Here is a 24,364-nt window from a genome sequence, read left to right as displayed (position 1 = left end):
GCAAGGGCAAGGGTGGTTCCCTGTGGGGACCTGCTGGAGCTAAGGAACCGGCTGGCTTTGAAGGGCCAATCAGCTGGCTAAGTTTGGGGATTGAGGCCTGGTTGGACCACTTGAAGGAGTTAAGCACACCCCAGTAGAAAAGCACATTTTAAAAAGGAGGAAGCCTGGGAAAACTCTTGGCTTCTGGCTTTTGAACAGGCTGGACTGGGCCAGGTCTCATGGTAGGGCCAGGCTGCCCTGGCCCTGCGCGGCCAGGTTGGTGCACAGCTTGGCTGGGATTTCTGCCAGCGCCAGGCAATGCCTATCCCAGCACTGCAGGCAACTGTATGTCCAGGACCAGCACCAGGAGTGGCCCCAAGGCTGGGATCCATGCGGCCAAGGCAGCGCTGCATGGCCGTGGCTATTTCTGCATGTCTCCCAAATGAATTTTGTTTATTCTGGGACCAGTGCTGGGAGTGCTCCACAGTCAGCACTGAGTGCAGCCCCGAGGCCAAGGACGGCTGGGGCTGGGAGTGGCCACCGCCATCCTGGTCTGGAAGTGGCCACGTGGCTGGGATTGCGCAGCCAAAATCGGTGCAACGGCAGCGGCGCCACGCAGCTGCATCTGTCTCAGCATGGCTCACAATGGACTTTGTTTGCTTAGCTGCTTTTAGCCAGCTGCGCTCCAGACAGAAGGGCAAAAGGAGTGGCAGCAGTTTTTTTCCTTTCTTCCAGCACCTTGCATGAAAGAAAGGCGCAGGGGTGGCACCAGCAGCCAGCGTGGTTTGTGCAGTGCCAGCAGAGACCAGGTGATCAGCAGCAACAGACACAGTGATTTCTCAATTGTGGAGCCTGCACAAAATCAGCCTTTAAACATTTCCAAGACTCTATACTGTTTTAATTGATAAAGCTTGAGAACAAATGAACTTACAAACACTAATTTTCCCCCCGAGTCAGGAAAAGGAAAGGGTGAAGACATGTAGAGAAAACAACTGGACCCTGAGGTCAGTAAAGAAGGAGTCAAATTATAGATGGGGGGGAGGTGTGGGGCGTGTGGGGCCAGAATTAAGGAGATGCCTCAGTCTCTCACTGAAATTCTCTTGTCAGCCATGGTGATGGACTATGACACATCAAACTTGTGTTTCCTTGTAACTTATGAAAATACATTCGGGGGATGTAGTGTTTTAACCACAACCATGAACAGAGGCACCACTGCTAAAGCGAGCAGATGTGGAAATGATTTTGATTCAATGAGAAATTTGAACAGAGAGAGATGAGAAACCTTGCCCCAGTGGTAGTAATAGAAAACTCTGTTCCCAGAGATGGATGAAGAAAACTTTTATTTTACGCTAGAACAGCTTATCCTTAAAAGAGCACCCCAATAAGTTGGCATGGCCCATGAAAGCAGCTGTGAGATATCTGCAAGGTATGGGAAGGACTTTTCACCTTGTGAGCAGATTTTCCTTTCCTAGGCGGCTGATTCGCTGTGACATTGAAGCCACGAGACACCTGTTTCTTGTGGAAAAGTCTTTATAGCATGACGAGAGACTCCTCTCCCTAAGTAGACTGAAGAAAGACTACTCTAGAAGTGACAAACTGACTAAAAGTCCCAAGTTTCATCTTCTTACGTTGTCAGTGGGAAAGAAGGTGGGGGGAGAGGAAAAGTGTTGTGAAGGTTTCATTCTGAATTTTCTTATTTTTTTCTCTTAATTCTGTTAATAAAGGTTTCTTTAAACTCTTTTAGGTTTGTGCCTGTTTTGCCCTCTCCTAATGCTTATCTCACAGCAAGAAAACGAATAAATATACTCAAGTAAATGCACTGGCACTTAGCTAGCACTATACCCACTACAGCAAGGCACTTCCTGTACTGAATATTTGGTTGGATCAGATCTAATAAAGTAACAACAGTGGAATCTTGGGGCTGAAGTGTGGTGTGCTTTAAATAACATGCAGATAACACTCACTGCAGGGTTTCAAGGTCAGGACAGTTTCCTTTCATGTGAAAACATATTTCAGGGAAGTAGAAGGTAGAAGCTTACCCTAATTATAACTTTCTTTGCCATGAAGGAAGACCCTAACTTTTCACCTCACCCTCCTTCCTTTTTCTTTTCTTTCCCCTCTTATTTATCTGCTGTTCTAAAAGGGCCATGTAACTGGGGATACACTCTGCTGTTCATTCCTTTTCCTTTAAGCCAAGTTAAACACTTACAGAAATGCTGGACATGCAAGCTGTCCTGACACAATCAGGCAAAGGGGTCTCTGCCACAGGCATGCAGACCTGGTTTGGCAGCAGCACCCACAATGCTCTCCACATACATGTGGGGGACATGGTCAGCCCCCACAGCCACACAGGCCTTCATCTCCATTTGGAAAAGTTACCTGCTAAATCAAAGTGACTTTCAACTAATTAGAAAGCAGCTAATATTTGCCTAATGGCCACCAGGTAACCTGGACTGCTCTGAAAGATGCAACCAAGACATGCAAGCCATGTGTCACAGCAGATTCCTGCACTACACTTAGTTCCATTAACATCCATTGCTGTTCCATGATGTGCTAGCACAGCCATAAAATAATATGCAATTACCATAAGCTTAATTATTTCTTCTCTGATATGTCATGTGTTACATGGCAACTGCAGAAAATAATGGCTGCCACTCCTCTACAACAAAAGAAATCTCCAGAAATGTACTTCCTTTAAGTCAATCAATGTGCCTTTGAAATTACTCTAGTGCATACAGGAAACTAACTCAGTGTTAACAGAGGAAGACTAGAATCAGTGTAAATGAAAGCCTGAGAAAGAAAATAAAAGGTAGCAACTGCTAGAGCATGGACAGACACAATGTAGAAGAACATGCAACTTACTGCTTACTTCTGTTCTATAATTTCTAATTTTCTATATAATGAATATACACAACCAAAGACAGTTTGAAAATCCCACACTGGTAGTACCACTTAGAACCAGAATCTATGAACAGCTACACCATAGCTTGGTCTGAATATTCCTCACATAGTTGAGAGGCTGCTAGGCTTCTGCTCATATTGATGGCTATAACAAAACTGTAATGACTTCACAAAAGAGCTGTTTTTTCTTGAAACAGCAAATGAAAAACAAGTTTCTTAATTTAACAAACTCCACAGAGGGAAAAAAAAAAAGTGTCTTCCATAGCACACATAAAAGGACAATAGGATTTATGCAAGAGTTTGAATTACAAAAAACAAACCAAACTTCTCAGTATTCATTCCAGTTTACAGAGTCTGAAATCCTCATTTTAGAGGAAAGAACCACATACCACATACCACATGGGAGAGTAAATAAATTTTAGTACAGATCACAGAAAGAGGTACTATAAATTGCAGAACTAGAAGTTGGATGGATTTATAGATGTTTATTAAAAAGTTTGAAATAGTATGTTGCCAATAAATATCAGCCTAGGCACTGAACTAATAAATGAATAAAATCCCTGGTATTTTAATCTAAATTAATGATGTTTAATCCTTAGAACACCAGAGAATGCTCAATAAACATTTTAAGTCTTATCTCTATAAACAGATCTACACATTTTCTGGCACATGTACATAAGTTCATAAAATTACAAGACTAAGGCATGGTTTATTATGAGATGATCCAAATACATTCTCTTGCAGATGCATCTTCTAACAATCATATCTGAATGAGTTTAACATCATCTAACCTTTGCTAAAAAGGCAGCCCAATCTTTGATTGGCACTACTAGCATGATTTGACACTCCAACAGAAGAAAAAAACATTACTCAAAGCAAAGCACCCACTTTCATGTGTTCACCTTAACTTTATCTAAAGCAGTCTTATTTACATATTGTCTTTTAAGAAAATCTAGAAGCAGTTAAAACTTCAGCCTGAAGAAAATTTTACACTAAGTACACTTTCCATTATATTAAGGAATAATTATGTGATTGCTAATGAGTATATATATATATATATATATATATATATATATATATATATGAAAAACCACCCCAAACATATAACTTTTTCAAAATGTGAATCTGGATAGTGGTTACCTGATTTTAGTTTTTAAAAAAACAATGACTCTATAATCTCTTTTGGATTCTTTATTAAGGTTACTTAAGGGGAAAATATTATTTAGTCCATGCAATGTTTATGGCTATTTCAGTTTGTTCCAGTGCACTTAGGTCACACTTAACAAAGTACAGTTTATAACTAGTTTCTTTCATGGAAAGGGAAAATAACAAAACCAGAAAATGTGAAAAAATACCTTACTTGTGAAGACAAGAGAACTGTAGGACAGCACAGTAATACTTGCTGTCAAAGTAATAGATGCCTGCAGTGAAGTTCCCAAAGCCTAAGACAACATACAGCTTACATGGAAAATTGAAACTCGAATCTATGTTTTACACTGCTGTAATGATAGCAATTGCAAAATCCCACAAATCCTCAGCCAGCTATGAGAGGAATAGGCTTTTTCAGAGCCAAACATACTTATGTCAAGTCCACTTGAGGTTGCTGCTCTCACAATCTGAAGGATGCCTTTCTGCTACACAACAGAAGGAGAAAGAAGGACTTACATTGGAAACACTTGCAAAGAATATTGGATCTTTAAAGCAAATTTGATACATTTGATGTCTGATAAAAGGACAAAGTTTAACCCCTTTCCTCTAAACCTCTCAGAAGCTACTAATGATAAAGCAGCATAAAACTTCAAGTTTTGTCAGATATGAGGCAGTGGGAAATAAAGATGCAACTCTTGGTACTTAACTATAAAAATCAACCCATGTCCCTTTATACCTTAAATAACAATTTAAAACAAGATGCATTCTTTAGACTGCTAGTGGCCACAACAGGCCTTGGATCACTCAACTTGTTTCACTTCCAGTTTCACTAGAGTAAAAAACTACGCAAATAAATTCAGCTTTTTTTCTTTTTCTGCAGATAACCAAAAAAAGGTGAATCCCAGTGCACTTACCAAAAAAAAAAAAAAAAAAAAAAAAAAAAAAAAAAAAAAAAGGTAAAAATCCCATCCCTTATGTTCTGAGATGAGCAACTTAGACTGCTGTGGAACTGTGGAATAAAGAAAAAAGGAAACAAAGAGAACTTGTAATAAGAGAACAAAGAATACAATTCAGTCAAGGTAGGAGAGATGTAACAAAGTTTCTAAAATGTAACAAGTAGCAGAAGCACAGTAGTTTGCAGAAGAAATTGTTATAGAAGTACTTGTTTTAGGGAAAAAAGGCTGATGTTACTATTAGGGACTTTATCATGTATACTATTGGTTAGCAGACACATGAACAGATACACTATTGGCTATCCAGGCTCACACTATTCTCACCTGATAGTGAAAATATTATAGAAGCTATACACACTTAATAAATGTTCTCGGTTACACCACGACTGGGGACCATGCTTCATTCACACGTTGCAGACTGCTGCCCCACAAATACTTGTTAAAAATTATATCCATGGAGGACTGATCACCCTGAACTCTCTTGGCAAACTAACATACATGATAGATGTCAGTTATTGATACAGTAAGTATCATACTAGCTAGAGGTTAAATTTATACATACTTTTGTATCAATTCAGAGGATCACAATTTACATGCCAAAAACACCAGACAGGAATTATTTAAAAGAACAAAAGGACATAATTTTCCATCATAGTGGACTTGTATGATGGAATGACCAACCAACGTCATCAATTTAGACATCTGTAAAGCCTTTGACATGGTCTCATGTGACATCCTTATCTCCAGATTGGAAAGCCACAGGTTTGAAGGGTGGACTGTACAGTGGACAAGGAAGTGGCTGGATGGACACAGCCCTAGAGTTGTGGTCAATGGCTCTGTGTCCAGATGGAGGACAGTAATGACAGTGGTCTGTCAGGGCTCTGTCTTGGAACTGGTGCTCTTTAACATCTTTATCAGTGATACAGACAATGGGATTGAGTGCACCCTCGGCAAGTTTGAAGACGACATAAAGCTGAGTGGTGCAGTTGGCACAAGGAAGGGAGGCCATGCAGGGGCACCTGGACAAACCTGAAAAGTGGGAGATTTAACAAGTCTAAGTGCACAGTCCTACAACATTGGTCGGGAGCAACTTCAATGAGTCTGGGAGAACACTGGGAGAAGTAGTAATTGAGAACAGTCCTCTGGAGAACAACTTGGGGCTGCCGGTGAATGAAAAGCTGGTCATGACCTAGCAATGTGTGCTAACAGCCCAGAAGGCCAATGGTATCCTGGGCTGTAACAAAGAGGATTTGCAACAGGTCAAGGTAGGTGATTGTCCCCTTCTACTCTCTCATGAGACCCCATCTGCAGTGCTGTGCCCAGATCTGGGGTTCTCAGCACAAGAAAAAACATCAATCTGTTGGAGTGGGTCCAGAGGAGGCCACAAAGATGCTCAGTGGGCTGGAGCAGGTCTGCTATGAAGGCAGGCTGAGAGAGTTGGGGTTGTTCTTCTGGAGAAGAAAAGGCTCCAAGACAACCTCATTGCAGCCTTTGAGAACAAGGTTTTACACAGGCAGATAGTGACAGGACAAAGGGGAACAGTTCTAAACTGAAAGAAGAGAAATTTAAATTAGCTGTTAGGAAGAAACTCTTTACTGTGAGCATGGTGAGGCACTGGAACAGGTTGCCCAGAAAAGTTGTAAATGTCCCATTCCTGGAAACGTCCAAGGCCAGGCTGGAGAGGGCTCTGAGCAACCTGGTGTAGTGAAAGGTATCCCTGCCCATGGCAATGGGGATGGAACTAGATGATCTTTAAGGTCCCTTCAAACCCAAAGCAGACTGTAATTCTATGATAATTTAGAACTTTTACAAATCAAGCTTCTCTATTTGCTACATTCTCATGCTATATATCTGTTACCACCATATATCTGTTTTGCAGGTTGTGACCCCTTGGAAACTTGAACGCATCCATTAACTTACAGTTTAATGTACTTGAATAGTTTTTCTTATGAAAAAAGAGAGTGATTTCAGCCTGGAAATAGCTAACACTGTCTCCAAAAGGAGTACGAACAAAACTGGTGTGTCCTTTAAAAGAAAAATCATACCAAAATTGTTCCAAAATTATAAAGTAAATAAACTTTATTTCATCTCAGCTCTATTCATATTAGTGCTGTCAACAGTTACAGATCAGCTTATGATACAGTTATGTAGTAACTATTTACAATTTACAGGAATACACCTTTTCTTCAGAAAATAGAAGTACAAAAGCTAGGAGTAAACAAACGAGGTACTGCAATTTTGATTTATTGTAGGCAAAAGCATATAGAAGTGACCTTCTAGCAAACAATCAAGATCAAATCAGGAGAGAATAGTCAACAAGAGTGTCTAGTTCATCAGAAAAATCACTTCAATCACTATCCATCCAAAATGTATTGCACAATTCAATCAAAAAAAAAATAAATAGAAGAAACAAATCATTTATTTCAACTTTTAGAAAACATCCAGTAAAACCTTTGTAGAGATACAGTAGCAGGCAATTCTTTCCTAGGATAAAGTCTTTTCTTTCCTTTAAAAAAATAACCTTTAACACAAAATAGAAGACAGTATTCAATAGAAGAGAAATAACCAAATAACCCCTGATTAGCATTTCTGCCAAGGCAGTAGATTATATTCACAGTCCAAAGGTGGTGCTGAGTTTTGGTTCTTGCTGTTCTGTTTGTGACCTTGAATAATAGCTTTTCTTCTTGTCCCTTCTCAACAGCCAACAGAGATATAAACTTATTTTTAAGCAGCAATGTCATGAGACATTCTCATCACAAAATCTTCAAGATGGTCGTAGCCACAACTAGAAGAAATGAAATCAAATGTTACATTATTGAGAACAACTCAGAAACTCTTAATATTAAAATAATTGCATTGTTTATTAATATACTCAGGAGAGAGAAGAATTTCAGTAAGTCAAACTGCCAAATTATTTGAGCAAGCAATTCCATTCCAGTACCTGCAAAACAGTTGAGAAACTGATGAAAACAAAACAAGGTGTAGCAAAACGGTCAGCAGTCTCACTTGAAATAGTCTACCACATCACTGCATATTAATCCAAACAAAAAAAAAATTGGACTCTCTTGCATAAGGCTTATCATCAAAACTGAAATGATGATGCAGAATTTTGGACCTAGCACATAGCCTCCTCTACAGGAAAATATCAATTGCCTTTACAATGAAGTCAGCATCCCCCTTAATTTCTAAGTTATATACATGCAAGAATATGTGACAAAAATACTTGAGATTAAGTAGGCAACTACAATCTAATAATGAAGTATGAACAGTTTACATATACATTAGCTGATGTTATCAAAGTATAACCAATAATTTCTGACATTAAGGTCAATATCAACAAGCCTTTCTGTGATGTTTCAAAGGCAGCTCAGAACACCAGATTTTTTTTACACCAGCATTACAGACATCATGACAAGAATGTAAGTTTCAAACATATCTTCTGCAACCTATTCTGCAGTAGTATCATAAATAGCTTTGTTCCATCAGTATCTACAATTCAATTCTTTCCAACAAAGGGATAAAGAAAACAGTTGCTGATTTTGTCAGAACTGATGAAGGCTGTTGGCAAACAGTCCAAACTCTACTGCATTTTAAGTGCAATAAAGTGCATTCACTGTTTTATTCAAAGATGGAAAAAACCTAAAGTAGAAACCATGACTGTTAGAGAAACAATTTTTTTCCTTTGAAAGAGGTATTATTTTGTGTTGAAGGTTATGTTTGCATGACAGCAGGAGAGGAAGATAACCCGTCAACTGCACTGTGGTAAATAGTAAATGGCAATGGCAATAGCCTAAGTTAATAAATTTTGCTCTGGCAGTGATGCAGACCAACAAATGCATTTCAGCCAAGAGATAGCAACTGCTTCACATGCACTGAATCAACTCCTGGCAACTGTGCAAAGCTTTCCAGTTGCAAAGAAGGAAAAAAAAGTTGAACCGACCATATCCTATAGCATTCATCTGCAGAGTTTATTAAATATCATACACCACTACTGATTCAAATCATAATCTTTATCAGCCAGTGCAGAAAGTTTTTTCCTGTGTAATTCCAAAGCCCAGTCCTCTCTCAACTAGCCATTGCATGTGTGTTGCTTGTTTAGCTAGGCTAGTCTGATGCAACCTGCATCTTCTGGCCTGCATCAGCTGTTCCGTTCTTGTAATGATACACCTAGCACTGGAGATTCATAATTGAAGTAGCTTTACAAAACTTGAAGAAAGACACAAACTGAGAGCATAAAACTCCCCTAATTGTTCTTCGTCATCTCTCTGCTTTAATGTCTCTTGATATCAAACCAAAGCTGTGATTCAGAAAGGTACTGATGTTTAAACACAATTATATCCTAATCCCTCTGCAGAGAACATTCATCATTTTAAAGATAATGCATTTTCATATTTACAAGATGTAATAATTCCTTTCAAGCAGTACAGTATGTCTCCCACAAATCTGATTTGTTTGCCTATTCAAAAAAGGAACTTAAAAAGGAATAAATACAAAACAAAGCCAAGTGAAATGAAATTCAATATTACCTATTAATTGATTTAGAATCTGATTTTATTTCTACTACTGAGATTTTTGTGTCTCAATCAACATTTGAAGTTATGCTTAGGGTTAGGGTCATTCAAAAAGATCGGTTTTAAATCAGTATTTACCATTTTCAAACTCAGCTTTGTAAAACAAAACATGATTAAGGGGAAAACAAAAAATATCATACGCATATACAACAAAAATTTGTTCTATAATGAAGGAAAGCAGGCAAGAAAAAAAAGCAGAAGAACCATTAATTGTATAATACAGATTTCATTTTACATAAAACAAGAATGTATTAGACTTCACTCACCCACACACTAGCTAAGCACAGACTGGTGGCATATTCAAAAGATACCACTGCGAGGTGAGGCAAACTACAAAGCCAGGAAGAAAAGAGCTTATTGGACTATTTGATTGACAGCATTATGTAGTGTTGACAAATAAGAACTCTGTGGACATCTATAGATGAGATTGCTGCAGTTAGATCACAACACCAACACAGTAAAAGCCAGATTACAGAAGATTACATTGATCTAGGATATATTTATTAACCTGGAACTGCTACAAGTTTTCAGAAACTGGTTAAATATATGCCCAATAAGATGGTATAAAATTACTCACAGATACTTTAGTACCACACACTTACTCTATAAGGATGGTAAGTTAATAATTTACACATCAAAATTACTTACAGATGTTTTAGAAATAAACTAAAAGCTCTATGGTAAAATGCACATTTATGTTGTAGTTCAGAACTTCATTGCTCCTGAGAGCTAAACACTGGATATTTTCATATACTGGCATCCGTCCAATATTAAGTATGGAGAAACACTAGTGCCATGTCAGTCAATAAATAAAAACCAAAAGAAACCAAGCATATTTCTTGACAGAATAATTTATAAAGACATCTCCAACTTTTTAGTTCTAAACAGAATTATGGAAGACTCATCCCCAGAATAATTTGTGCTTCAGCAAACAAATATATAACATTGAAAGTGAAGGAAAAAATACTTCTTCCTTCATGATATGCCCTAATATTTGAGTTTCCATTAGATGTGTAGCTCAGTCTCTTTGTGGATTTGGAAAGCAGAAAATTCATAGGCCAGATATGAGCCAAGAAGGGACTGCTATGTGAAATGCAAGAGCTCTTTGAACTAAGATACTATTAACAAATCAAAGCACTTGTAGCCTACAAAAAAATAACCTCACTGTGTGTTTTAGACAAAATTTAATACCAAGGATGAAAATTTATTGGACGAATTCAAGTTAAATTTTTATTTTGTATCAGAAGTTGTGAATGTCTGTTGTAGGAAGAACAAATTTAAATATCAAAAAGCTGAAGTGGCTGCAATACAAGGCCCATCTCTCTGTTCTCAAAGTATTTCCTAAATATTACTCTGGCTTACGAAAACAGAACAAAACAAAACAAAACAAAACAAAAACAGTCTCAGCTTTCTATTTTAATGTCAGAGAAAGAAAATCATGCTTGGAATACATGATACTTACTGGAGCTGCAGTATAATCAATATTTTTATCTTCTAAAAGTATTTAAAATATTTAAGATAGCAAGGCTCTCAAACATACTAAGTGTACAGGAAAATGTTGAAGTATTTAACACTTTCCTGAAATGTGATACTGCAAGATGAAAATACACACTTAAATTTTTTTTTCAGTGAATCAACAGGACTTTAATGTATCTACAACTGAAATTAAATTATTAATATTTTTATTTTATTCTGTATTTGCAAACACAAAATAAATATATATGCAAGGTCAGTGAGAGAAACAGAATGCAATTCTTCCTCTCACTTTAATTCCTAAATATTTCACTAAGGTGACCCACAAAGAGAGGGACCACAGTGTTGATTCCAGATACAATGTAGAGGAGATTATTACTGCAGTTTTTATTTTAATTAAAAGTAGCACCTATAAATTAAACAGTAAAAGTAATACCAAAGAAATGCTTATGCTCAAATAATCTTACCTCCTTTTGCATTACCTCCAAAGCCAAATTCACCTTTCTAGTAAATAGGTCAACTGCTAAATACTAAGCAAATGTCAAAAAAAGGGAAAAAAAAACAACACCAAACTGTTGACTACTCTTATTTTGACCTGTCCTGACCCAGAGCGAACTAACATATTTTCGTGTTTTTCCAATACAAAAATAAAGCAGGCTCAGACAAAAAAACCCAAAACCTAATCAAAATCCCAATCTTGTTAGGATACCCACTTAAGATAAAATTGTACACATTTCACTTCAAACACATATCTCAGGTGATTGAGATAATCAACTTTCTATTCTACAAGCAAAATGCCTGTTGTTTTTGCCAGAAATTTTATCTCAGAGATGGAAATGTTTAGATATATTTTTCATAAAAACTGCTATGACTCCACAAAAACTTGTAAATTTAAGAAGAATTAATTTTATTTATATATATATATATATATATATATATATATATATATATATATATATATTTAATATGTCAGATTACTTTTTTAATTTAGAAAATTCATTCACAGAATAGTAGTGATGCTTGAATTTGCTTTGGTCCTATTGTATCCGTTGCTATCAGAAATATGTCTTAACTGAGGAAAAATACTCGTAAAGAAAACATACTTGCTTTTTTTCTCACTCTTGTTATAAATTCAAATCTAGAGCTGGAATTTGATATTCCACTGAAGAAGAGGGAAGGAAGGAGAAAAGGAGTCCACTTGAATGTGGACACACAGAAAAGAAGACATAAAAATTTTCTAATTCCTTATTCTTGAAACCTACTCCTCTTGCATAAACTTGATTTATGTACATAACTTACCACTGGTCGAGCATCTTCTCGTTCTAGTATCTTCTGAGTCTGATCTGCTGGGAACTTCAGCACTGTTGTTATAACCTTGGCCATTGTCTAAAGAGATATACGTTATCCATACATAATGCCACATCCACAAAGATGTCCGTAATATTTTAAAGTTAATTTAATTTAATAATACTGGATACTCTTTTGTTAATGTCAATGGAAAACAGTGAAATCAGTAAGATATAACTATTTGTTTCACATTGTATATGTATATGATGTGAATTCTATGAAAACAATGTTTGCACATCATCACAAACTTCAGCTGCTGTAGTGTGATGTAAGTTCTATGGCATCTATGCTCAAATGTTAAGAGTCCATTAATAAGACAGCATACTAGATAAAGTGCATGCCTAGAAAAAGCAATATGTCAATCTTGTTGCAGATATCCTGCCAAGCAAGAGGCAAATAATAAAGTTAGACTGGAGGACAAGACAGTAAAACCTCCCAGCAAATACACATACACACCTGGTAAAGCAGTTTACAAAGAATGTGGTTAAGTACCCACATTAAAAGTCATGACACTAATTCCTGACTCTTAGATCTGCATCAACCTCCACATTTCTCTTATGTCTCCAATACTGTAGACGAACTGGTACATTCATTAATATCTTGATTGCATTCCAGTATCATTTACTAGGATGCATAATTGGCAATACATCCTAGATAATTTGCACACATTCTTTTGAACTCTGTTCAAATAAGAGGAAGCATGTCCAGAGGTATCAACAATTCCACTACTCAATCACCTTTGAGACAAGGGATACATATTTGCACTAGTAAAGGGCATCATGCACAGAGAAGGGCCACCAAAATGACCTTACAAGACAGCATTAGATTTAAAAAATGCCTCTTCTTGTCCAGGAACAAAAAAAACTGAGAGAAAGGAATACCTGTACTGAGAAGATAAATTACAATGTAGATCTTTTAACTTAAGAACTGTGTTGGGGGGAGTGGTGGAAAGCACAGTAATACTTTACAAGCATACTTAAAACTGTTTTAAAAAGTTCTGTCATTTGCATTGTCACTGCTCATGGTTTTCCAGTTCATGCAGCAGGATGAAAACAGTTCTTAAGACATGTCAGAAGATTTATGATTATATGATATAATCCTGAAGAGATCAAACACTAAGCTCAGTGTCCTCCAGAAACACATCTAATGACTGAAAGGAAAACAGCATATGAAATCAAGAAGCCTACTATCCAGCTTTTCACTACTTTTAAGAGTGAATTAATAACATCTAAGGTATACAGATTCGAGAATACTATGAAACATCTTTAAGCAACTACTGAAGAGGTATTTCACCATCTTCAGCTGGTAACGCAGCTACTGTTATTTAATCCAACTGTAACTTACTGTGTTTGTGTCAAGACTACATCAAAAGATCACTATTGCTAATATTCTGCTTTCATTTTACAGCAAGTTTGACTGACAAACAGACTTTTGCTGATAAAACTGTATCTACCCATAATGGTTTTTGTCTTGATAGGTACAGTGGTGAGAGATGTGAAAACCCCCTCCACCTACCACTCATCTTGGCAGGCTGATGAAGTTTTGAAGTTATGAATCATGTCTCTTTGGGGAAAAAAATGTGAAAGCCTATTGAATCCTTGTTTGTCAGAATTACTGTCAGAAATAAACAGAATATAACAAATAACAAATGCATGGTACTTCACATCATACAGCAAGGGTGTTAAACTTTACTCTAACCTGGATCACCTGTCAACATATACAAATTTCCATACCTTTGTCTCACGACCCATCATATATTCAAAGAGCACCTTCCTCAAGTATTCAAACTCAGTGGGTTCCTCAAATAGGGAAACGTCAGTATGGTGAAAGTTTCCAGCTGTGTAAACAAAAAGAAGACAATATTTGTACTGACAGTCACTCATCTGAATCCAAGTTCCACTAATGGCACAAAACCAAACAAGAACAAATGCTGTATTCTGCACCTTAGATGGAGTAACTTCAGCCCTTCAGAAAGGCATTTGGGGGTGGCTGGTTGGCAGGAGGTGCAACAGGAGTCACCAGTGTATATACCCTTGGCAGCCAAGAAGACAAACCTCATCCTGGAGTGCATCAAACACAGCATCATCAGTCGGTCAAAAGAGCTGATTATCCCATCCTATTTAGCATTGGTGCAGCCTCACCTTGAGTACTGTGTGCTGTTCACGGCCCTACCATTTAAAAAGAATGGGAAGGTACATGAACACACCCAGAGGGTACCTTTGCTACTGGATAAGGTGCTGACAGGCATGTCCTCTGAGAAGCAGCTGAGGAGAGATGGAGGCCAAGGGGTGACCTCAGTGCTCTCTACAGCTTCCTGAGGAGATGCTGATAGGCAGGTACTACTCTCCTCTCCCTGGTACCCAGTGCCAGGACACATGAAAAATGGTTGAAACCTTCATCTATCATGGGGAGTTCAGACTTGATGAAAGGAAACATTTCTCTACCAAGAAGGTGTCAAACTCTGGAACAGACCTCTTGGAGAGGTGGTTGATGCCTGTTTATCAGTGTTGAAGAGGCACTTGGACAGTGTCCTTACAGTCATACTTTACCTTTTCATCAGCCCTGAAGTGGCCACACAGCTGGACTATGAAACTGATGTTGGTCCCTTCCAGCTGAAGTATGTTTCCTGCTTCTCTCCCTACCAATACATGCTGAGGAAATCCTTGATTATATTTCTTCCCAGCCCTGCACTAGCAGAAGGCACTGAATACCCACAACCATCTCCCATCATTGGCTCAGTCACCTTGAGGGAAGGAGGCATCCTTCTGAGAGGATGAGAGATGCAGATCATCCTGAGATAATTTGACCATTTGCACAAATTTGCAAAAAGAAGTGTGACATGATGTTTGAAAGTCTTCTGAGTTCATCCAGCTAAGACAGGTCTTCACAGGATGGCAAAACCCCACATCTCTAACATTAGCAAGACTCAATGCTTGAGCCCTCTGTCTCATGCAGTACAAACTCCTCCACTAAACAGCTGCAAGTCTTTTGGAGGGGAGCAATACCTGTTGATTTCCCTGTGCATTTTTCTATCTTATGTTAAAAGAGTCTGAGAGGAACAGTACACCACCAGAGAGAAGGTCTATAAGCCCACACTCTATCTGCAAAGTGTTCAACCACCAGTGTCTAAAGGACAGCACATGAGCAGCGCAAGTCTACTTCTGCCTGGGTCCTGGGGCTGCTCAGAGGCCTTGGGTGGCTGGGACCAGCCTCCTGGGACCCCCACCATTTCCTGCCAAGGGTCCAAGGGATGTGTCCCAGCTCAGCCTGGGACCTTCTGACTTCACCTGTGCCCTGCTGTAGGTGTGCCCATCTCTGCCCCTGTCTACTGGACGCTCTTGGGTCTTGTACTGCAGAGAGCTCAAGAACTCTGATACAGAGCTCTTTTAACCAGATGACATAAAAAAGAAAACATCAAACAAAATGCTTGACCAAAAAGATTTGGTCATTTGAAATCACACGCCAACTCTATTATAATAGACAAGAGAAAACAAGGATGTCGTAAGTGCATTATGTAAGTGTTTTAAAAAGACTGACATTTTATTTTCTAGACCAAACTGTATCTTTCTAACAAACAAAAATCTTACTTGTGATGAAAACTGTGTACTTACCTCTATATGGTGTTCCAACGGATGTGACATACATATTTTTCTCATAATGTTTCAGCCGGTCTTCCAGCACATGAATCTAAACAGAGAACAGTTGACATGATAAACAGTGTTAAACCTAAACAGCAGCTAAAACAAGCATAACTAAAACAGTTTCCAGCTACATACCATCTCTTATAAAAGCAAAATACATTTGCTTTTTAAGGAAGGAAAACATTAAAAACTGTGTTATTAAAAACTGTCCCAATGTTGTACATCTGTATATACACATAAAAATATATATAGCAGATGTTATGCATATATTATATATTCATGTTTCTATTTTATATATAAGCATATAAATATCTTTTTATAGATAAAAAAATCTTACAACAAGAATTATACTTAAACATCAAAAAAGGTTTAGTTTTGAAAAAAATTCCAGAATTTCATAAAGTGAACTGTTCCCTTTTTCACTGTGCAATTGCTTTGCTAACCAGTATCACAAGCATGTGGTGTTTTTATCCTCAGGGGAATAGAGGAATAGTTTGAAAAGTACACAGATCTTCTGAGAGCAAGTATGAGTGAAAACTATTTTTTTGTCTATTATATTCATAGTACCTTGTATGGAGATGTACCACATCATCACTTGAAAGAACAAACCTTTTAATACTGCAAATACCAAGGATCAAACAAGAATACTTCTTACTCATTCAACGTCACCCTTACCTGCTCTTTCAACTCCTGCTCCTTCAGTTTTGAATCATTGACTAGTGTTGTCTTCTGTGCAAGTTGTGCCTGAAAAGACATATGGAAATTGCTGAAAATACATCATAAGTACCTTTGCAATAAACCTATTTCTCCTTTTAACACATACAAACGTATAAGCAGTATTTCAGCTTTAAAACTGCTCCGCAATGAATATTGATTTTTATTAGAGATAAAAATCAATAACATGTAAGACTTACCTTTAGTTCTGTTATTGTGACCTATAACAACAATAAAAATTTAGATTAAAATGTATGAAAAATACTGACTATATCAAGCACTGGAGAAAGAAATATCAATAATCGAGTTCTTATACAGTGTATTAATTGAGGATGACAAAAATTGAAATTACCCAATAAAAACAACTAATCTCATAAACAGTTTAACTTATTTGTATTGACAGTACACGAAGCTGATATTTAAATTACCTCATTTGATTCTGTAAGACAATCATCATAAATATAACTTTAAGAACCTAGTGTTCCCAAATCTTTATAAAATGCATATTGGAGATGATTAATAATTGAATGAGTATGAAATACATCACAGGATGCCCTAACTACAATGAATACTATTCGGAATATTTAATGTTTTTCCTTAATTCTTCAAGTCACATTTGGAAATGTGAACATATACCTGAAAATAGCTTCAGTTAAGAGCTTCATGAGCTCTACATCTTGCAAAGATATTTATGAAGTACAGAAAAAAGTCTAAGCTGAAATTTCTATTTTTCAGTGTTTCAGCTCTTAAGGAAAATAATGCTTCAGTAGTCATGGGTGTAACTCAAGGCCATATAAGCATTTCAACATAAAATAATTTATGTGTGAATTTTTTTTTTAAAGTAGGCTAAACCTTAACACAGAAGTGGTACGTATTCACAGAATCACAGAATATTGTAAGTTGGAAGGGAGCCACAAGGAGCAGAGTCCAGCTTTTAAAGTGAATGGCCTATGCAGGGATTAAAGCTGTGACTCTGGCATAATTAGCATCATGCTTTAACCAACTCAGATGATCTCAGGGTCAATATTACTTTTTTCTTCCCAAGCATCTTTGCAATTGTGTTGAAAAGGAGATTTATTCCCCATCTCAGGTTGATAAAATCTGTGGAGTCTCCTACACTCCACAATCAGAAAATAGGGGAAAACCATTCCTCTAAGGATCTTAAACCTCTAAGATAAATTCTTGCTTCTGAAAACCTGAATCAGACATTTATTTTCTGATATGGAGAGACACTTCCTGATACTTTTACCTCCAAACATTAATACTTAAGGTTGTTAGTATTTGTCAGGTTTTTATCACAATCAGACAGGTACTGTTACACTTCATGTCAAAATGGATATGTTATGTGCAATGTTTGGTCTAGGCTGACAACAAGCAGCACAGAAACTTGTGTAAGACAAACTTCTGTGATTTGGGAGTCTCTGATTTTAGACAAAATATGTTGCCCACAAAAGGTTGCATCCAGTCAATGGAAGAATTCTAACTGTTTGACTACTAGTGCTGAAGGGTAAAAAAAAATAAACCAAACCCAAAATGTTGCAAAGCAACAAAATAAAAAAGAAATCAAGTGAGACAAAAAAATACCATGGCAAATATAACTCATTTGAATGCACTGTAAAATCCAGATGTGGATTTATACAGTTTTGTTTGAGTACGTTGTTCCACAGGCCCTGTCTAATTTTCTCATATAGCTCTGTAATGCTGCCTATTGTTGCCATTGTAAATATGTACTATTGAACCAGATTAAAGCAAAATTAAGTTTACAAACATACCAAGCACAGGGAACAGACAAACTGAGACAGCAGTAAAAATTAAAAACAACTCAATTTCTAAGTAGGACAAAAGAAAACTATCTCTTGACCCCAGAACAGATTGTGTCAGAGTAAGAATTAAATCCTGAAATACTGATAAAACAGGAACTGTACAGCCACTTACATTACTCTAAATATTTGAGCTTGTACTGGATCAGAAGATATACCAGGAATTATGTGCAAATTCCACAGCACAATCTATTAGAATAGTTCCATTGTTTTGAGATGAAATCACCATTGTGAATCGTATCAAATAAGCATTTACATTTAGTTGAATCAGCCATGCAAAAGAAAGCTGGTGAACAATTTGCTAAATTTCAATTTAGTTGGAATACTCAAAATTACTAAAAAAGTCTGACGCCTGTATTCTAGAGAAATGACATATATACATTTGGGGAAAAAACAAACCTGCATTCTTATTCTGCAACTACTTTGAACCTGGATACTTTAACTGTATCTAAGTACCGGCGCTACCACACAACCTGCTCGTCTTCCCCCACAAATGAAACCTCCTTTATCCTTTAAAACTAGGTTGTTTATCAGTGATGGAGTTCTCTGAACTGGTTTGTACCCACTTATACCCTGGAGAACTCCTTTGAGTTTCTCCAAAGCCTGCCACAGAAACTCCAAGGAGTGGAGAGCTGTGGACAACATTCCAGACACAGGAAAAATTAAATGTTCATTTTGTAATTGTAAACATATTCACTTTTAGACATTTAATATTTGCAATATTCAAATACTTTACAGGTCATTGCCCATCTGTCTGATACATTTCTGGGAACAACTGAGGAATCATAGAACGCTAACAGGTTGGAATGGACCTTAAAGATCATCTAGTCTCAACACTCCCTGCCATGGGCAGGGACACCTCCCAGTACACCAGGCTGCTCAAGGCTTTATAAAACCTGACATTGACCACTGTCAGGGTCGGGACATCCACAACATCCCTGTGCAACCTGTTCAGTCTCACCACCCTCAAAAATTCCTTCCTAACATCTACTCTAAATATGCCCTCTTTCAAGTTACACCTTTTATTCCTTGTCCTTTCACTATAGCTCCTGATAAAAAGTCCCTCTCCAGCTTCCCTGTAGCCTGCCTTCAGATACTGGAAGGTTGCCATGAGGTCTGCAACCTTCTCTTCTCCAGGCTGAACAGCCTCAGCATTCTCAGTCTGTGTTCATAGGGAAAGGTGCTCCAGTCCTCTTACAAACTTTATAACCCTCCTCTGGACTTGCTCCAACAGCTTCCTGTCCCTCTTATGCTGGGGACACCAGAATTGTTCACAGTACTCCAAGGGAATCACATGTGAGCAGAGAGTCAGAATCACCTCCTTTGACCTCCTGGCCACACTCCTTGTGATGCAGCCCAGGATTCAACTGGCTTTCTGAGCTGTGAGCACACATAGCTGGCTCATGTTGAGTTTTTTATCACCTGTCACCCCCAAGTCTTTCTTACCAGGGCTGCTCTCAATGACTTCTCTGCCCAACCCATTGGTGTGCCTGGGATTGCAGTGACCCAGGTGTAGGATCTTGCACTTTGATTTGTGGAACTTCATGAGGTTTGCTTCAGCCCACATCTCAAGCCTGTTTAGATCCCTCTGGATGGTATTACCCTTCCCCTCCATTATGTTGACTGCACCACCACAGAGCTTGGTGTTTCCAACAAATTTGCTGATGACACACTCAGCACTGACAGGTTTCCAGGTTTCACTGTCTATGTCACTGACAAAAATATTGAATAGTATCAGCCCCAGCTAGTACTGACCCCATGACTGCATCAAACACAGCATCATCAGTCAAAAGATGTCAAAATCCTACTCTATTTTCTGCTGCAACCTCTCCATGTAGCTGGTCTCCATGTGAACAATGAGCCATTAATCCAAACTCTGTGCGTGTGGCCATCCAGCCAGTTCTGTATCCACCAAGTGGTCCACTCATCAAATCCCTGTCTCTCCAATCTGGAGACAAGGATGTTGTGCAGAAGTGTGAAATACTTTGCATTAAGTCCAGGTAGACAATGTCAGTTGCTCTGCTCCTCTCCACCAATGCTGTAGCCCCATGAGAGAAGGTTGCCAAATTTGTTAGGTGTGATCTCCCCCTTGTAAAGCCATTTTGGCTGTTACCAGTCACCTCTTTTTTCTTTTTTTCCTATGTGCCTTTACACAGTTTCCAGTAGAATCTCAGTCTCAGAGGTGAGACTGGCTGGTCCGTAGTTTCACTGATATTCCAGTTTCCCCTTTTTAAAAATGGGGGTTATATTTCTCTTTTTCCAGTCACCAGGGACTTACCCAACTGACACAATTTTTCAAAAACGATGGATAGTGGCTCAGCAACTTCATCTCTAGCTCCCTCAGGACCCACGCATGAACCTCATTGGGTCCCATGGACTTGTGCATATTCAGGTTCCTTAGATGGTCTCGAACCTGATCCTATCCTACAGTGATGTGTTGGTTTTGCTCGGCCTGTTTTTTGGTAGTGGTGGGGCCACAGAGGTGCCTTCTGTGAGAAGCTGCTAGAAGTTTCCACCATGTCCAGCAGAGCCAATCTCTGATGGCTCGGAAGATGGACATACCAAGGCTGGGCCAATTAGAGATAATGGCAACACCTCTGTGATAACATATTTAAGAAGAAATCAAAAAAAAGTGGTAGTGCGTTTTTAATTCCAGCAGAGGCAGAAGTGAGAACATGTGAGGGAAACAACATGGAGACACCAAGGTCAGTGGAGAAGGAGGGACAGAAGGTGCTCCAAGCGCCAAAGCCGAGATTTCTCTGCAGGCTGTGGTAAAGACCATGGTGAAGCAGCCATGCCCCTGCAGCCCATGGGGGTCCACGGGGGATGCAGAGATCCACCTGCACCCCATGGGAGAGGTGCTCACACTGGAGTGGGCAGATGCCCTGGAGGAGGCTGTGTTCCAGTGGGAGACACAGTGGAGAGAGGGGCCCCTGCTTCCAGGCTGGAGCAGCCTGTCCTTTGAGGACTGCTCCCTGTGCAAGAGTGACCTACACTGCAGCACTTTTGGCAGGACTGCTACTCATGAGATTGGAACCAGGTTGGAGAAGTTCACAGGGAAGTGTCTCCCATAGGAAGGGACCCCAGAGAGAGCAGGGATGGACTCCTCTCCCTGAGCAGCAGAAGAAAACTTCAGGTGACAAACTGACCAAAACCCTCATCCTATCTCCCTGTGCTGTCATTGGGAAGGAGGGAGGGGCTGGGGGAAGAAATGGTGTTTTTAAGGGCTTATTTTACTTCTCATTATCCTCTTCTGATTTTGTTAGTAACAAATTCACTTTTTAAGTCTAAGTTGAGCCTGTTTTGCCCTTAGAGTGTTTTCTCCTGGTCCTCATCTCAACTCATGAAGTCTTCACTAAATTTTTTTTCTCCTCTGCCCAGCTGTGGTAGAGGAGGGTGAGTGAGTAGCTTTAATGGCTGCCTTGCATTTGGCCAGTTTGCATTTGTCAAACCATGACAAGTGGGCTCAGGGTCTTCATCCTCCCAGTCCCTGCAGCTGCCTTTCTTGACTTGGGTGGCATGGCTGGAGCACTTGCCATGGAAGACAGAGGCACAGAACTTGTTGAAAACCCCAGCCTACTCTTTGTCCAGGGTAGCCAGGTTTCCCATTTTCTTCCAAAGAGGGCCCACATTATCCCTAGTCTTTGTTTTGTTTGCAACATACGTATAGAAGCCCTTCCTGTTTGCCTTACTTTCCCTGGCTACAACAATTCTAACTGGGCTTTGGCTTCCCTAACTTTGTCCCCAGCTTCCTGTACAATTTCCCCCTATTACTCTCAGGCCACCTGTCTTCATTTCCACTTCCCAAAAGCTTCTTTTTTTTCTTTTTTTCTGAGTCTGCCCAGCAGGTCCAGCAGCTCCCATTCATCCATGGAGGCCTCCTGGAATTTTTGCTTGATTTACTCCTTGTTGGGATGCATTGTTTCTGAGCTGAATACATGAATACATGAAATACCATTGCTGGTATATAAATTTGATATAACTGTCACATCAGTAATCCACAAGATGAATGTATAATACAATACTTAATGACTGCCTATATTTATAGCAGACTGCTTAACAAGCTAGAAGTGAAACAGTTAACAAAGAAGTCCTAAAGAATAAGTACTCTTCAGACTTTTCATGTTTTAGAAGTTAGGAGCCTGTTTAAGAATCTTTCTCTAGATAATAAGATTATGTAAGACTATCAGTGGGTGAACAAGGGTTAATTAAGAATACAAGGCAGTCTTAGATTTCTGCTTTTCCTATTATGGAAACAACTCATACCATGAAAAAGTAATATAAAGGGTTTTGTACGCAAGTGCAAGGCAGAAGTAACAAACACTAGGTCAGTGAGATAATTTGTACTTCCGGTTTCTAATGCCAAATATATAAATTTACTCTCCCCAGGTCTACCTGTTGTAAAAATGAAAATATTAAAAGTAAGGTCAATATGAATTCTCATTAATAGCTCAACAACTCGTACACTTTTTCTCTCCTCAGTATAATAACAGCTAGTAGTATTTTCACCAAAGAATTCTTCAAATTAAAATGTAATCTCAGAAAGAAAAAAGAATGAAGGCAGTCTTCTTTCAATGAAGGTCTCTCTATCCATAATTGATATATTCAAGGCACTACTTCAGACACCTCTGAATGTCAATTTTTAAAAAATCACTCTAAAAATGACTTAATGGGAATTTCTTTCCTTCTAAAGGGCTTCCAGTAAAATCAACATAAACACATGTAGAGGACAAAAAACTCCAACCTTAATAATAACAACAGAACTGCACTTTTCAACATACCAATCAAAAAGGTAGTACCAAATATTGCAGTTTCTAAAGAGATTCATTTTGTATGTGAAAGTAAAGCCAGATACATAAATAAAGTCCAATTAGGAATAAACTACAGAATTTCCCATGAACCAAGAATTTCACACTTAGAGATAAATTTCACACTTAGAGATATAAAAACAAATGTCAGTGCCCAGCTCACTTTTTCACTGTTGCAATGTTCCTCTTTTGCAATCCTTTGTTTGTATTCCTTCTGCAAGTCTTCCAGCTGTGCCTGCAACTCATGAACTTTTGCTGTCATCTCTTCTTCACGAGACTTCAAAATACATGCAAAAAATTACTTATACAATGAATCATTTAACTACTCAAAACGTTAACTATGGTGGACATAAAACAATCAACAAACATTATACTATACACAGAAAGAATATGGTTGATATTTGTGTAAAAGCTAGTTACACCAGACTCCTACAGAACAGACCAAGAAAAAGAATTGGTGCTTAACAAGATTTTGTAGGCCTCCAACTACAAAGATTACATAGCTAGGATTACAGTTACATTTTTTTAAATTCCAAAAAAGATCTATTTCTCTTGGGCATTAAAACAGCATTCAAGTATAATCCAGGAAGTGCATGAAGGTCATGACCTTCATGGAAGGGGTAGATGTCAACACAAAATTAACTTCTATATTATGAAAGTGACCAGGAATTAAATCCTTTCCTCAGCCACTCTCACAAAGATGCTATGAAAGCAGTTTTAAGCACATTTTCCAAAACAATGACCAACAATTTCCCACTCTCAAGGGTTTGGAAGGCAGTATTCAGTGTAGAGGAAAGAAGCAGTAACAAGAATGGTAGGGAGGAAATTAACTCTTCCTGTATAGGAGAAAAATACAATGACCTAAATCCTAGGAAGTTAATCCATCTACATGGCACTTTGCAAAAACAAGTATTTTTACAAATTGTGTCCCCTCTGGCCTTTTTGTGATAGAATACATGAGGGACCTTATAAAACAGCACTCCAATTCCTAGTGCATGTCTCCACCGC

At 38.3% G+C, this 24,364-nt stretch overlaps 1 protein-coding gene across 8 annotated transcripts in view; it reads right to left on the bottom strand.

Annotated features, from left to right (window-relative positions):
• Positions 1–7,032: 7,032 nt before the first annotated feature.
• GOLGA4 (golgin A4) overlaps positions 7,033–24,364 on the bottom strand; it is a 77,538-nt gene continuing 60,206 nt past the window's right edge. For 6 of the 8 annotated variants that reach the window (XM_038130216.1, XM_038130220.1, XM_038130213.1 and 3 more), the window contains 8 exons: positions 23,520–23,633; positions 16,929–16,949; positions 16,690–16,758; positions 15,985–16,060; positions 14,107–14,210; positions 12,326–12,412; positions 9,820–9,883; positions 7,033–7,767 (listed from right to left, as the gene is read on the bottom strand). In XM_038130216.1, the coding sequence (XP_037986144.1) occupies positions 9,854–9,883; positions 12,326–12,412; positions 14,107–14,210; positions 15,985–16,060; positions 16,690–16,758; positions 16,929–16,949; positions 23,520–23,633 (501 nt within the window). In that variant the 3' untranslated portion in view covers positions 7,033–7,767; positions 9,820–9,853. The remainder of the gene's footprint in view (positions 7,768–9,819; positions 9,884–12,325; positions 12,413–14,106; positions 14,211–15,984; positions 16,061–16,689; positions 16,759–16,928; positions 16,950–23,519; positions 23,634–24,364) is intronic. The other 2 variants (XM_038130215.1, XM_038130214.1) reach the window with 2 other exon arrangements.

Source organism: Motacilla alba, chromosome 2 (assembly GCF_015832195.1).
Source record: "Motacilla alba alba isolate MOTALB_02 chromosome 2, Motacilla_alba_V1.0_pri, whole genome shotgun sequence".
Taxonomy (NCBI): Eukaryota; Metazoa; Chordata; class Aves; order Passeriformes; family Motacillidae; genus Motacilla; species Motacilla alba.
Note: the sequence above shows the minus strand (reverse complement) of the source record. Positions and strands in the feature narration are given on the sequence as shown.